Genomic DNA, 17201 nt, shown 5'->3' with positions numbered 1-17201 from the left:
AGTGTAATAATGATTACTGTTATGTTATAGATGTTCAGGTTGCAGCCTCTGTTCACTGTTACTTTCCTTTATTTCCCATCACTATATGTTGAGTGTAATAATGATTACTGTTATGTTATAGATTGTTATGTGACACTATAGATTGAGAGTTCAGGTTGCAGCCTCTGTTCACTGCTACTGTTTGTGTGTACCTTTATTTCTTTCCATCACTATATGTTGAGTGTAATAATGATTACTGTTATGTTATAGATTGAGAGTTCAGGTTGCAGCCTCTGTTCACTGTTACTGTTTGTGTGTACCTTTATTTCTTTCCATCACTATATGTTGAGTGTAATAATGATTACTGTTATGTTATAGATTGAGAGTTCAGGTTGCAGCCTCTGTTCACTGTTGAGTGTAATAATGATTACTGTTATGTTATAGATTGAGAGTTCAGGTTGCAGCCTCTGTTCACTGCTACTGTTTGTGTGTACCTTTATTTCTTTCCATCACTATATGTGTTAATAATGAGTTATGTAATAGATGGTTGCATCTGTTCACTGTTACTGTTTGTGTATTTAGTTGATGTGAGTTAGTTATAGATTGAGAGTTCAGGTTGCAGCCTCTGTTCACTGTTACTGTGTGTGTGTACCTTTATTTCTTTCCATCACTATATGTTGAGTGTAATAATGATTACTGTTTTGTTATAGATTGAGAGTTCAGGTTGCAGCCTCTGTTCACTGTTACTGTTTGTGTGTACCTTTATTTCTTTCCATCACTATATGTTGAGTGTAATAATGATTACTGTTATGTTATAGATTGAGAGTTCAGGTTGCAGCCTCTGTTCACTGTTACTGTGTGTGTGTACCTTTATTTCTTTCCATCGCTGTGTGTTGAGTGTAATAATGATTACTGTTATGTCGTGTAGGTGATATGCCATGGAGCGCAGGACATCAAGTGTTCTGGTCTACAGAAGATCGAAGTTCCCTACAAACTGCTCAGCATCACGGTCAGTAGATTCTCTTCACAGTTGGACTTCGTTACTTGTCCCCCGACAAACTGCTCAGCATCACGGTCTGTAGATTCTCCTCACAGTTAGACTTCGTTACTTGTCTCCCTATAAACTGCTCAGCAGCACGGTCAGTAGATTCTCTTCACAGTTAGACTTCGTTACTTGTCTCCTACAAACTGCTCACCAGCACGGTCTGTAGATTCTCTTCACAGTTAGACTTCGTTACTTGTCTCCTATAAACTGCTCAGCATCACGGTCAGTAGATTCTCTTCACAGTTAGACTTCGTTACTTGTCCCCCTACAAACTGCTCAGCAGCACTGTCTGTAGATTCTCCTCACAGTTAGACTTCGTTACTTGTCTCCCTATAAACTGCTCAGCATCACGGTCAGTAGATTCTCTTCACAGTTAGACTTCGTTACTTGTCTCCTACAAACTGCTCAGCATCACGGTCAGTAGATTCTCCTCACAGTTAGACTTCGTTACTTGTCCCCTACAAACTGCTCAGCATCACAGTCAGTAGATTCTCTTCAGTTAGACTTCGTTACTTGTCCCCTACCCACTCCATCGAAGGGACTATAGGTTTCATCTCCATCCTTCAGTCTGTCTGTCTGTCTGTCTGTCTTGTCTGTCCCACCTATAGTTTTCCAGACTTTTTTCTCTTAATTCCTCAAGATATTGATCTGACAGTTTGTTCATAGCCTTATCATGTACTGTTACAGTTTCAGTTTGATTTTCATGATGATTAATCCTTTTGTCACAGAGTTATGCCCGATGCCATATCACTGTAATTAAAATGTGTTGAGTGTGTCATTTAAAAACAGTTTATTTCTTTCTTTAAAAGGTGGTACAGGTATGTATTCAATTTGTTTCCCATTACTAACTCAGGAATGGGACATAACCCAGTGATAAAGTCAGTCGCCTGATGCTCGGTCGTTCTAAGATCTCTTCCCATTGTCAGGTCCATTGGGCTATTTCTCCTTCCAGCCAGTGCTCCACAGCTGGTATAACAAAGGCCATCATATATATATGTACTATCCTGTCTGTGAGATGGTGCATATAAAAGATTCCTTCCTGCTAATCAAAAAGAATAGCCCATAAAGTAGCAGCAGTGGGTTTCCTCTTTCATTATCTTAGTCGTCCATAACCATATGTGTTAAGTGCATTGTTAAATAGAAAATTTCTTTGCATCTTTGGAAGGTGATACATAGAGATTATTATACGAGCTTGTGTGTCATACTGATTTTACGAAACAAGTGTTAGGATTTTTGTATTGCCCGAGCAAGAGCGAGAGTAATATATGAATCCTGACATGAATTTCGTAAAATCAGTACGACTCACACGTGAGTGTAATAATTTCTTTATTATCCATTTTATTATTGTTGTTGTCTTTATGAACAACAAGACCCAACTCAAAATGTTTCAGCCACAATTAGAAGGAGACGACGAAATGACGTCATATTTCAAATGCACAGTCTGAGCTAAGACTGGAGAAGCAATGTCATGTTATGACGTCGCTTCCCACAATTACGTCATTACACTTGTTATTACACGTGTGCTTCGTATGATTATTATTAACTTGGTTATGTTGAACCATGTGGATAATAACACTTGTTATTACACGTGTGCTTCGTATGATTATTATTAACTTGGTTATGTTGAACCATGTGGATAATAAAGGTACAACATGTATATACTGAATTTCTTTCTCCAGCAGAAGCCATAAGCCTAAGAAATTAATGATCTGTAATAAAGCGTTTTGTTTATGTTGTATTTATTGTGTTGTAGTGGACGAATCCCAGGACGATCGTTACGCTGGACACGTCGGAAAAACTCCACGTCATTGACGTGCGGTCGGAGGAGGAACTCGAGGTGTGTAGCCGCCGTATTTAAATTCCTCCCATCCCTAGCCATGCAAGACAGGCGTATTCAATGATGTCAGCCCATGTAGAATAAATCGGTCTTGCATGACCACATGACTTCTGTTGTTTGAGCTCACATTAACATTGGGTGATGTCACGTAAAACGGCAAAATAGTCAGAGGAGGAACTCAAGGTGTGTGGCAGCCATATTTAAATTTCTCACCGCCTGATGCTGGAGGTTTTTATTGATACTGGAGGCTCTTGGATCAATCCCCGTCGGTGAGCCCATTGGGCTATTTCTCATTCCAGCCAGTGCACCACGACTGGTATATCAAATGTCGTGGTTTATGCTATCCTGTATGTGGTATGATGCATATTAAATATCCCTTGCTACTAGCTGGTTTCCTCTCTAAGACTCCAGCATGATAAGTTAAAGTTTGTTTTGTTTAACGACACCACTAGAGCACATTGATTTATTAAGTCATCGGTTATTGAATGTTAAAGATTTGGTATTTTTAACATACAGTCTGTTTATTCACTCCCTTGTTGCTTTTTTATCGTGCAACTTTTTGTTATTTTAAAATGTGTATTTGTGAAATATAAGATGGCAAATTAACACTGTTTAGTGAACAAGGTTGCCTGACTTCTGTAACCATCCAAATAAATATAACAAAACGTAAGTTAAGTGATTTGCTATCAGAACATCCTGACTTCTGTAACCATCCAAATAAATATAACAAAACGTAAGTTAAGTGATTTGCTATCAGGACAGCCGTTTACTTCCTACTTGTCTGCACACCTGATTTCAAAGCCTCCTTGTGTTATCCAACACTACGTCCCAGTCCTTGTTTCTCCAAACAATCCAATGTGTGGTTATTTCTGTTGTAGATGATTGACATCTCTGATGTTCAGCTGGTTTACGGGACAAGCTACTTCAAGTCACTGGCGACTGGGGGCAACGTCAGCCAGGCACTCGTAAGATTTGTCTTTAACATGCATTCAGACGAACATGCATAGGTGTAAATATGAACCAAGTTTCATTGATCTAACACTTACGGTTTGTACTAAAGTGGCATTATGTAAAAAATGTTGTCCATTAAATTAAATTAATAAATTAGAAAACTAAATATTGTGTATGGCCTGTAGGTACATGTATGGTTATTAAAATATGTAACACGTTTTTTTTTTTACTTTAGGCCCCCCCCAAAAAATCGTTTGTTTCCGGTCACCCGACCGACCCTAAATTTTGCCACCGACCCTGAACTTTTTTTTTTCTGCTGAGGTGGGGTGGGGTGGGGTGGGGGGAAGCGCACAAAGAAGTTGTGGTCGTGGATCGACAAAGCAGACGACAGAAGTACTCAAGTAGGATAACTCTTACACCCAATCACTGGCGTTGTTAGAGACTGGACCCAGACTAGACATGCCTGGACGTTGAATGGATATGAGCATAACTAATTTGTTTGAAATGGGAATCATTAACATGTGCTCTTATTAGGTACCACGGTAATTGGTGACACATGAGATCGCATGACAGTACGGTAACGTGTGGCGATTAAACAGCTTTTATTACAAACTGCTAAATATTGTACTACTAGTCTGTAGGCCTATAGAGGAAAATATATCGTATTATCGTAACTCCAGTCATCTCATACATTGTAGGTTTATTTTCCCAAAACAACAACGTGCGATCTCAACAAAACAATCAAGGATTTCTCGATAACACATGCACAGACTACAAGTCATCGCGTTTTATTCTGCATGCAAAGGTGAAGGTCATTTGAAGAAGACGTGGTACAGTTTTCGTTGTTGGCTACTGCTTAGGCCTAGTACCCAGAATTTGTTAATATACACGGGTGTAGCCTGTAGGAAGATACCAAAAAGTGGGTTGGGTGGGCACACACACGTATAAAATTAATATATAAATCATCGATGCTGCTACAAAGTACCCCCTTCCCCGCTTCCTACGCCAGTGATGTAGATAGGCCTGTCAACTGCTGAGCATGGGTAATAATTAAATAAACGGAGTATTCAAGAATAACCACAAACATTAAACAGTTCACATTTATTTCAGTGTTTCAGTTAATTGGGAATAAATTAATTTGGGTGATTTTAGCATGGGTCCGTTCAATAGGCTAATAAACATTAAAACTGTAAGTCCATCCCACAGGGAACGCCTTAGCCTGAGTACTCTGACTGTAAGATGACTAGACGGACATTTGAACATAAACACGCTCTCATTATTTATGTCCAAATGTCCGTCTAGCTCTTACAGTCAGAGTACTCGGGCTAGGAACGCCTTTTTTATTACTATGAAATTTACTACAAGTTATTCATTTCTAAGCCGATTGATTTGTAAATTGCACACAAAATTAGTATTGTTTTGTTATTTCCAATACAAGTTGGACAAATCTGTGAAGTTTTTGTGCAGTCATCTAATGACTTGATAAATCTGTGAACTTTTTGTGCAAACATCTATTGACCAACTTGGACAAATTTGTGCAGTCATCCTCTGACAAAACTGGACAAAGCTGTGAAGTTTCTGTGCAGTCATCTACTGACTTTTATTAGTGAAAGGAATAGTTTTAACTTTTTTTGTTTTCCTGTCTTTTGAAAATGGCATGTGAAATTTAAAACTGACATTGACAGTGAGATTGTTTTTATTTCTCGCTGGCTGCAAAGAGTAAACTAAGATTTTTCAGACAGCTTGCCTTCATGTCTTTTATCTTGAGACTGAGTTTTTCTCTGGCTAACACATTTAAGGTAGGGTAACCTTTCTTTGAACTAAAAAAAAACAACAACAAAAAAACAAAAAAATCCTACCTACCGACCCTACTTTTTTTGGCCATGTTACCTGAAACAAACTTCTTCTTTTTTTTGGCCTTATATGAAAAAGAAATAAGACCTAAAAATCAACCATTAATAGCCTGTTTCAAAGGTTCAAAAGTTATTTCTTGCTATCCATATTTAAAAATTAGAGATAGCTTAGGACAAACCAACATCTTGTGAAGTCCAATTAAGCTTCAAGCACGCTGTCCTTTTCACACACCTCAGCTATCTGGGCTGTCTGTCCAGGGCAGTGGGTTAGTTGTTAGTGGTTAGTAAGAGAGAAGAGGGTGTAGTGGTCTTACAGCTACCCATTGAGTTGTTAAAACTCACTCTGGGTAGGAGCCGGTACTGGGATGCAAACCCTGTACCTACCAGCCTTATGTTTGATGGCTTAAGCACGACACCACCGAGGCCGGTATTAGCTTTATGTATTATTTATTTATTTGCATTTCAGGCTTTTGCTGGAGAGCGTGCTTGTTACCAGTCTATTGTGAGCCATGGGGGACAACTGTTCCTGTTAGGAACGAAAACGGTGCATGTTTTCACACTGAGGACCTGGAAGGAGGTTTGCACACTTTACGTATACATAATATTTGGATTTGCATCTAGTGGGTGTGATGTTGTCTGCAAAAAGACTTCATCCTCCCCTATTCTTTCATTCATTTATTCATTCATACATCCATCTATTCATTTATTCATCCATACTTTCATTTATTCATCCATTCATATATCCATTTATTCATCCATACATCCATCTATCCATTCATTCATACATCCATCTATCCATTTATTCATCCACCATCCATCTATCCATTTATTCATCCATTCATATATCCATTTATTCATCCATACATCCATCTATCCGTTTATTCATCCATCTATCCATTTATTCATCCATCCATACATCCATCTATCCATTTATTCATCCATCCATACATCCATCTATCCATTTATTCATCCATACATCCATCTATCCATTTATTCTTCCATACATCCATCTATCCATTTATTCATCCATCTATCCATTTATTCATCCATACATCCATCTATCTGTTTATTCTTCCATACATCCATCTATCCATTTATTCATCCATCTATTCATTTATTCATCCATACATCCATCTATCCATTTATTCATCCATACATCCATCTATCCATTTATTCATCCATACATCCATCTATCCATTTATTCATCCATCCATACATCCATATATCCATTTATTCATCCATACATCCATCTATCCAACTATTCATCCATCAATACATCCATCTATCCATTTATTCATCCATACATGCATCTATCCATTTATTCTTCCATACATCCATCTATCCATTTATTCATCCATCCATACATCCATCTATCCATTTATTCATCCATACATCCATTTATCCATTTATTCATTCATACATCCATTTATTCATCCATACATCCATCTATCCATTTATTCATCCATCCATCTATCTATTTATTCATCCATACATCCATCTATCCGTTTATTCATTCATCTATCCATTTATTCATCCATCCATACATCCATCTATCCATTTATACAACCATTTATTCATCCATACATCCATCTATCCGTTTATTCTTCCATACATCCATCTATCCATTTATTCATCGATCCATACATTTATTCATCCATACATCCATCTTTCCATTTATTCATCCAGATATCCATTTATTCATCCATACTTCTATCTATCCATTTATTCATCCATACATCCATTTATTCATCCATCCATACATCCATCTATCCATTTATTCATCCATACATCCATCTATCCGTTTATTCTTCCATACATCCATCTATCCATTTATTCATCCATCTATCCATTTATTCATCCATCTATCCATTTATTCATCCATACGTCCATCTATCCATTTATTCATCCATCCATACATCCATATATCCATTTATTCATCCATACATCCATCTATCCATTTATTCATCCATCAATACATCCATCTATCCATTTATTCATCCATACATGCATCTATCCATTTATTCTTCCATACATCCATCTATCCATTTATTCATCCATCCATACATCCATCTATCCATTTATTCATCCATACATCCATCTATTCATCCATACATCCATCTATCCATTTATTCATTCATACATCCATCTATCCATTTATTCCTTCATACATCTATCTATCCATTTATTCATCCATACATCCATCTATCCATTTATTCATCCATATATCCATCTGTCCATTTATTCCTTCATTCATACACTCATCTATCCATTTCTTTATAAACTGTAGGAGTTAATTTCAAGTCTGTTTATAGATGATAAAAGTTAATATCAACTGTCTACTAAGACAACGTTTCAGAATTGTCAAATGTTTGACATCTAATAGCTGAATCAGTGTGCTCTAGTGGTGTCGTTAAACAAAACAAAGTTTACCTCAAATTGAATTTTAACTGTTTATGAGGTGTGTGAGCAGAAAATTATGCAGTGAGGATCTAGACTGGAGTTTCTGGAGGGGTTGGTGTCTTGCTCCTTTGAAAAATAAATTGTAAAAAAATAGTTTTTGCTTTGAACAAGTAAGATTTTCTACCCCCAAACCCTCCATCACATATGCCTGATATAGAGTCTACAAGTTGATATGTTACTGTATTTTCAGAGAATCGACGTGCTGATCAAACAGAACCGCTACCAAGACGCCCTGGCTCTTGGTCTGTCATTCTACGAGAACAAGGCTAAAGCTGTCGTCGGGCTCACCGGATCACAGCGCATGAGGAAGGAGATTGTCGCAAACCTGGCAAGTTGTTTTATATCTCAGACACACAGGCCTGCCTGAATATCTGGTCAAAGTGGGATCATGATTTAACCATCAGGCTTAAAACTGATGAAAGAATGGATAAGTACTCTAAATTAAGTAGTTGAAATGCATATTTGGTTGAGAGAATGCTCGATGTAGTTGAAAATTGTACTACAAGTAGTTGAAATGCATATTTGGTTGAGAGAATGCACGATGTAGTTGAAAAGTGTACTACAGGTAGTTGAAATGCATATTTGGTTGAGAGAATGCACGATGTAGTTGAAAAGTGTACTACAGGTAGTTGAAATGCATATTTGGTTGAGAGAATGCACGATGTAGTTGAAAAGTGTACTACAAGTAGTTGAAATGCATATTTGTTTGAGAGAATGCACGATGTAGTTGAAAAGTGTACTACAAGGAGTTGAAAGAATGCACAGTTGAAATAATTCACTGTTATGTAACTGAAAGAATGCAAAATTAGTTGAAATAGTGCACTTAGTTGAGAATGCACCATGTAGTTGAAATAGTGCACAGTTAGTTGAGATAATGAACAGTTAGTTGAGATAGTGCACAGATAGTTGAGATAGTGCACCATGTAGTTGAAATAGTGCACAGTTAGTTGAGATAGTGCACCATGTAGTTGAAATAGTGCACAGTTAGTTGAGATAGTGCACCATGTAGTTGAAATAGTGCACAGTTAGTTGAGATAGTGCACCATGTAGTTGAAATAGTGCACAGTTAGTTGAGATAGTGCACCATGTAGTTGAAATAGCACACAGTTAGTTGAGATAGTGCACCATGTAGTTGAAATAGTGCACAGTTAGTTGAGATAGTGCACCATGTAGTTGAAATAGTGCACAGTTAGTTGAGATAGTGCACCATGTAGTTGAAATAGCGCACAGTTAGTTGAGATAGTGCACCATGTAGCTGAAATAGCGCACAGTTAGTTGAGATAGTGCACCATGTAGTTGAAATAGTGCACAGTTAGTTGAGATAGTGCACCATGTAGTTGAAATAGCACACAGTTAGTTGAGATAGTGCACCATGTAGTTGAAATAGCGCACAGTTAGTTGAGATAGTGCACAGCTAGTTGAACTAATGCACAGCTAGTTCAAACAATGCCATCATTGAGAATGAATAATTAGATGAATAGAATGCACCTGTAGTTGAAATACGTGAATGTTTTTATTAGAGTTGAGAATTGTCTGTTTCAGATTTTAGATCTTCTCTTCGACTATGTTGACTTATCCATGACGAAGCTGTGTCCGGAGAAAGGGCGAATAGAGGAGCTGGAAGAATATTACATGGTATGAGGGTTGTTCCACTAATATCATAGTGGTGTTAGTGCATGGTATGAGGGTTCCACTAATTATCATAGGGGTGTTACTGCATGGTATGAGGGTTCCACTAATCATAGGGGTGTTAGTGCATGGTATGAGGGTTCCACTAATCATAGGGGTGTTACTGCATGGTATGAGGGTTGTTCCACTAATCATAGGGGTGTTACTGCATGGTATGAGGGTTGTTCCACTAATCATAGGGGTGTTACTGCATAGTATGAGGGTTCCACTTATCATAGGGGTGTTACTGCATGGTATGAGGGTTGTTCCATTAATATCATAGTGGTGTTACTGCATGGTATGAGGGTTGTTCCACTAATTATCATAGGGGTGTTACTGCATAGTATGAGGGTTGTTCCACTAATATCATAGTGGTGTTACTGCATGGTATGAGGGTTCCACTAATCATAGGGGTGTTACTGCATGGTATGAGGGTTGTTCCACTAATCATAGGGGTGTTACTGCATGGTATGAGGGTTCCACTAATCATAGGGGTGTTACTGCATGGTATGAGGGTTGTTCCACTAATCATAGTGGTGTTACTGCATGGTATGAGGGTTGTTCCACTAATCATAGGGGTGTTACTGCATGGTATGAGGGTTGTTCCACTAATCATAGGGGTGTTACTGCATGGTATGAGGGTTCCACTAATCATAGGGGTGTTACTGCATGGTATGAGGGTTCCACTAATCATAGGGGTGTTACTGCATGGTATGAGGGTTCCACTAATCATAGGGGTGTTACTGCATGGTATGAGGGTTCCACTAATCATAGGGGTGTTACTGCATGGTATGAGGGTTCCACTAATCATAGGGGTGTTACTGCATGGTATGAGGGTTGTTCCACTAATATCATAGTGGTGTTACTGCATGGTATGAGGGTTCCACTAATCATAGGGGTGTTACTGCATGGTATGAGGGTTGTTCCACTAATCATAGGGGTGTTACTGCATGGTATGAGGGTTGTTCCACTAATATCATAGTGGTGTTACTGCATGGTATGAGGGTTCCACTAATCATAGGGGTGTTACTGCATGGTATGAGGGTTCCACTAATCATAGGGGTGTTACTGCATGGTATGAGGTTTCCACTAATCATAGGGGTGTTACTGCATGGTATGAGGGTTCCACTAATCATAGGGGTGTTAATGCATGGTATGAGGGTTGTTCCACTAATTATCATAGGGGCGAGGGTCATTCCACTAATTATCATAGGGTTGTTAATGCATGGTATGAGGGTTATTCAGCATTTTTGATAAATAGAAAAATATATTTTATTTCTCAGTGGGGTGTATTATCTTTAAGTGAACTAAGATATTTTATACCATTTAAATAAAAAATTGGCATTGCCTTTATATATAAAATTAACATTATCACCTTTATAGGTTGAAAAATATATATATTCTTATGTCAGAGTGCATTTTTCTGTGTGTTTATTAGCAATGTGTCATATTGTGAGTTTTGTTTTGTTTTCAGGAAATTGTTCCTGTATGTGTTGACTACTGCCTTTTGCTGGACAGAATGTAAGTTTTTAAAACACTGTATCCATGTGTGTCCATCCACCCATCCGTCTCTCCGTCTGTCTGTGTTTGTGTGTATCTGTGTGTGTATCCGTCCATCTATCTCAGTCCATGTGTGTGTCTGTGTGTCTTTACTTCTGTAACAGTATTTAGTGTCATTTTATTTTTAAAGTGACAAATATCACAGAGATAAGATACAGGTTGTACTTTTCAGCCATATACATGTACACAGTGAAACTCCTCATAACTTGACCCCTCTGTAAACTGGAGTAGAACCTCTGTAAACTGGAGTAGAACCTCTGTAAACTGGAGTAGAACCTCTGTAAACTGGATAAGCCTTAATACTGGACGTTTTACTTGGTCCTATAGGTGTTCAGTTCAGAGGGCTTTTATTATTGTAACAACTTTTCTTAGTTTCTTTTTCTACAGCATGTTTTAAACTCCTAGAATATATAACATATGACCAAACATGTTTTAAACTCCTAGAATATATAACATATGACCAAACAGAAGTGAGGTGTAAAGAACAATAATTGTGTTGTTTTAGGCAGTGATGTACAGTAGGAGAACACTGAAATGTTACGGGCCTCATTCCACAAAGCAGTGTTAGAACTAAGATCATTGTGTTGTTTTAGGCATTGATGTACAGTAGGAGAACACTGAAATGTTACGGGCCTCATTCCACAAAGCAGTGTTAGAACTAAGATCATTGTGTTGTTTTAGGCAGTGATGTACAGTAGGAGAACACTGAAATGTTACGGGCCTCATTCCACAAAGCAGTGTTAGAACTAAGATCATTGTGTTGTTTTAGGCAGTGATGTACAGTAGGAGAACACTGAAATGTTACGGGCCTCATTCCACAAAGCAGTGTTAGAACTAAGATCATTGTGTTGTTTTAGGCATTGATGTACAGTAGGAGAACACTGAAATGTTACGGGCCTCATTCCACAAAGCAGTGTTAGAACTAAGATCATTGTGTTGTTTTAGGCATTGATGTACAGTAGGAGAACACTGAAATGTTACGGGCCTCATTCCACAAAGCAGTGTTAGAACTAAGATCATTGTGTTGTTTTAGGCATTGATGTACAGTAGGAGAACACGGAAATGTTACGGGCCTCATTCCACAAAGCAGTGTTAGAACTAAGATCATTGTGTTGTTTTAGGCATTGATGTACAGTAGGAGAACACGGAAATGTTACGGGCCTCATTCCACAAAGCAGTGTTAGAACTAAGATCATTGTGTTGTTTTAGGCAATGATGTACAGTAGGAGAACACGGAAATGTTACGGGCCTCATTCCACAAAGCAGTGTTAGAACTAAGATCATTGTGTTGTTTTAGGCATTGATGTACAGTAGGAGAACACTGAAATGTTACGGGCCTCATTCCACAAAGCAGTGTTAGAACTAAGATCATTGTGTTGTTTTAGGCATTGATGTACAGTAGGAGAACACTGAAATGTTACGGGCCTCATTCCACAAAGCAGTGTTAGAACTAAGATCATTGTGTAATTTTAGGCAGTGATGTACAGTAGGAGAACACTGAAATGTTACGGGCCTCATTCCACAAAGCAGTGTTAGAACTAAGATCATTGTGTTGTTTTAGGCATTGATGTACAGTAGGAGAACACTGAAATGTTACGGGCCTCATTCCACAAAGCAGTGTTAGAACTAAGATCATTGTGTTGTTTTAGGCAGTGATGTACAGTAGGAGAACACGGAAATGTTACGGGCCTCATTCCACAAAGCAGTGTTAGAACTAAGATCATTGTGTTGTTTTAGGCATTGATGTACAGTAGGAGAACACTGAAATGTTACGGGCCTCATTCCACAAAGCAGTGTTAGAACTAAGATCATTGTGTTGTTTTAGGCATTGATGTACAGTAGGAGAACACTGAAATGTTACGGGCCTCATTCCACAAAGCAGTGTTAGAACTAAGATCATTGTGTTGTTTTAGGCATTGATGTACAGTAGGAGAACACTGAAATGTTACGGGCCTCATTCCACAAAGCAGTGTTAGAACTAAGATCATTGTGTTGTTTTAGGCAGTGATGTACAGTAGGAGAACACTGAAATGTTACGGGCCTCATTCCACAAAGCAGTGTTAGAACTAAGATCATTGTGTTGTTTTAGGCAGTGATGTACAGTAGGAGAACACTGAAATGTTACGGGCCTCATTCCACAAAGCAGTGTTAGAACTAAGATCATTGTGTTGTTTTAGGCATTGATGTACAGTAGGAGAACACTGAAATGTTACGGGCCTCATTCCACAAAGCAGTGTTAGAACTAAGATCATTGTGTTGTTTTAGGCATTGATGTACAGTAGGAGAACACTGAAATGTTACGGGCCTCATTCCACAAAGCAGTGTTAGAACTAAGATCATTGTGTTGTTTTAGGCAGTGATGTACAGTAGGAGAACACTGAAATGTTACGGGCCTCATTCCACAAAGCAGTGTTAGAACTAAGATCATTGTGTTGTTTTAGGCAGTGATGTACAGTAGGAGAACACTGAAATGTTACGGGCCTCATTCCACAAAGCAGTGTTAGAACTAAGATCATTGTGTTGTTTTAGGCATTGATGTACAGTAGGAGAACACTGAAATGTTACGGGCCTCATTCCACAAAGCAGTGTTAGAACTAAGATCATTGTGTTGTTTTAGGCATTGATGTACAGTAGGAGAACACTGAAATGTTACGGGCCTCATTCCACAAAGCAGTGTTAGAACTAAGATCATTGTGTTGTTTTAGGCATTGATGTACAGTATTAGAACACTGAAATGTTACGGGCCTCATTCCACAAAGCAGTGTTAGAACTAAGATCATTGTGTTGTTTTAGGCAGTGATGTACAGTAGGAGAACACTGAAATGTTACGGGCCTCATTCCACAAAGCAGTGTTAGAACTAAGATCATTGTGTTGTTTTAGGCAGTGATGTACAGTAGGAGAACACTGAAATGTTACGGGCCTCATTCCACAAAGCAGTGTTAGAACTAAGATCATTGTGTTGTTTTAGGCATTGATGTACAGTAGGAGAACACTGAAATGTTACGGGCCTCATTCCACAAAGCAGTGTTAGAACTAAGATCATTGTGTTGTTTTAGGCAGTGATGTACAGTAGGAGAACACTGAAATGTTACGGGCCTCATTCCACAAAGCAGTGTTAGAACTAAGATCATTGTGTTGTTTTAGGCATTGATGTACAGTAGGAGAACACTGAAATGTTACGGGCCTCATTCCACAAAGCAGTGTTAGAACTAAGATCATTGTGTTGTTTTAGGCATTGATGTACAGTAGGAGAACACTGAAATGTTACGGGCCTCATTCCACAAAGCAGTGTTAGAACTAAGATCATTGTGTTGTTTTAGGCAGTGATGTACAGTAGGAGAACACTGAAATGTTACGGGCCTCATTCCACAAAGCAGTGTTAGAACTAAGATCATTGTAAGTTCATAACTACCGTATGCATTTAAGGTGATCTTAGCACTACGATTGATTCATGGAATAGGACCCTGGTTTCCAGTTAACAGATGAGATATTCTGTTTTCTTCATTTAAACTCATACATGTATACGCTCATTTAGACTGGCGATTATGTACAGAGTGTTTGTGTTTACAGCCATTTATTTTGTCACTTGGGCCAGATATTTTTTATTTTATGTTTTACAGGCTAATTCTTACACAAAATAATGTTGGGAATCAGAATATAATTAAAATTAACATGCCAGGAAATTGCAATGTCACTTTTGTTTGGTTGTTCAGTGGATGGTGGCAGTACAAAAGGACACGTTTTGTTCAAATCTATTTTTATTCTAAATCGAAAAATTTCAAGTTGGCAGAAAATGTCAGGCCTTTAAAAAAAATTTTTTTTATTTTTTTGTAATTTAGAGACATTCTGTTTGGGCGGATATACGAACGGTTTGGTGATGACGTCATCGCCAAGGGAACGTTCCTGGAGTGTCTGGAGCCGTACATCATTAGTGATAAACTGATCTCAATCCCGCCGTCGGTGATGAAGGATTTCGTCGACCACTACGAAACGAGAGAGATGCTCGATAACGTCGAGGCGTGCATTGTTCATCTGAACATCACCAGTCTCGATATCAACCAGGTAAACAGGGTTTTTAATTTTGTTTAACAACACCATTAGAGCACATTGATTTATGAATCTTTGGTTACTGGATGTTAAACAGTTTGTATTTATATCACATAGTCTTCAGTTAAAGTTTGTTTTGTTTAACGACACCACTAGAGCACATTGATTTATTAATCATCGGCTATTGGATGTCAAACATTTGGTAATTCTGACATATAGTTTCAGTTAAAGTTTGTTTTATTTTACACCACCACTGAAGAACATTGATTTATTAATATTGGACGTCAAATTTTTGATCATCTGACACAGTTACTATAGACAGGTCAGCACATACCACAGCCTTTGCTATACCAGTCATTGGGAACAAGCTGGGATGGGGCGGGGGGGTTGGTGGGGATATCCCATCAGATAATTGGTTCAGTATCTATGTGTATAACAAGGGTGTGTTTGTTAGTAATGTAACAGAAAAATCAACATCCACTGAGAGTCTGTGGTTCGAATCCCCTCAGTGGATGTTGATTTTTCCGTTACATTTGATGCTGAGGTTGGAGTATGTAGTAGTGTTGGTATAAAGTGCTCCTACTTGCAGTAGCTAGTGGGAATTCCTTGTTAGCTCAGTTGGTAAAGCACTGGACTCGTACTGAGAGTCTGTGGTTCGAATCCCCTCAGTGGGTGTTGATTTTTCTGTTCCATTTGGAGCTGAGGTTGGAGTATGTAGTAGTGTTGTTATAAAGTGCTCCTACTGGCAGTAGCTAGTGGGAATTCCTTGATTAGCTCAGTTGGTAGAGCACTGGACTCTTGTACTGAGAGTCTGTGGTTCGAATCCCCTCAGTGAAGATTGATTTTTCAACAGCGACATGGTTAATAGTGCAAGTAGTCCACATGTGTTGGAACCACGTGCATTACGATATAACACAGAAACATGTTTAATATTGCGGGTAGTCCACTTGTGTTGGAATCACGCACTGTACGATGCTATCATCTATGTGTACAACAATGGACGTTTGATACTGCAGATATAACACAGAGACATGTTTAATATTGCAGATAGTCCACCTGTGTTGGAACCACGCGCTGTACGATGCTATCATCTATGTGTACAACAATGGACGATTGATACTGCAGATATAATACAGAGACATGTTTAATATTGCAGGTAGTCCACCTGTGTTGGAACCACGCACTGTACGATGCTATCATCTATGTGTACAACAATGGACGTTTGATACTGCAGATATAACACAGAGACATGTTTAATATTGCAGATAGTCCACCTGTGTTGGAACCACGCACTGTACGATGCTATCATCTATGTGTACAACAATGGACGTTTGATACTGCAGATATAACACAGAGACATGTTTAATATTGCAGGTAGTCCACCTGTGTTGGAACCACGCACTGTACGATGCTATCATCTATGTGTACAACAATGGACGTTTGATACTGCAGATATAACACAGAGACATGTTTAATATTGCAGGTAGTCCACCTGTGTTGGAACCACGCACTGTACGATGCTATCATCTATGTGTACAACAATGGACGTTTGATACTGCAGATATAACACAGAGACATGTTTAATATTGCAGGTAGTCCACCTGTGTTGGAACCACGCGCTGTACGATGCTATCATCTATGTGTACAACAATGGACGTTTGATACTGCAGATATAACACAGAGACATGTTTAATATTGCAGGTAGTCCACCTGTGTTGGAACCACGCGCTGTACGATGCTATCATCTATGTGTACAACAATGGACGTTTGATACTGCAGATATAACACAGAGACATGTTT

The 17201-nt window shown here is 38.5% G+C and overlaps 1 protein-coding gene across 3 annotated transcripts in view; it reads left to right on the top strand.

The window, feature by feature from the left end:
• LOC121387354 (vacuolar protein sorting-associated protein 8 homolog) overlaps positions 1-17201 on the top strand; it is a 100693-nt gene that overhangs the window by 28809 nt on the left and 54683 nt on the right. For all 3 annotated transcript variants that reach the window (XM_041518407.1, XM_041518408.1, XM_041518409.1), the window contains 8 exons: positions 908-988; positions 2778-2861; positions 3740-3826; positions 6132-6242; positions 8316-8453; positions 9668-9760; positions 11268-11314; positions 15194-15416. In XM_041518407.1, the coding sequence (XP_041374341.1) occupies positions 908-988; positions 2778-2861; positions 3740-3826; positions 6132-6242; positions 8316-8453; positions 9668-9760; positions 11268-11314; positions 15194-15416 (864 nt within the window). The remainder of the gene's footprint in view (positions 1-907; positions 989-2777; positions 2862-3739; positions 3827-6131; positions 6243-8315; positions 8454-9667; positions 9761-11267; positions 11315-15193; positions 15417-17201) is intronic.

The sequence above is a fragment of the Gigantopelta aegis genome, chromosome 13, assembly GCF_016097555.1.
Source record: "Gigantopelta aegis isolate Gae_Host chromosome 13, Gae_host_genome, whole genome shotgun sequence".
In the NCBI taxonomy this organism is placed as follows: Eukaryota; Metazoa; Mollusca; class Gastropoda; order Neomphalida; family Peltospiridae; genus Gigantopelta; species Gigantopelta aegis.
Note: the sequence above shows the minus strand (reverse complement) of the source record. Positions and strands in the feature narration are given on the sequence as shown.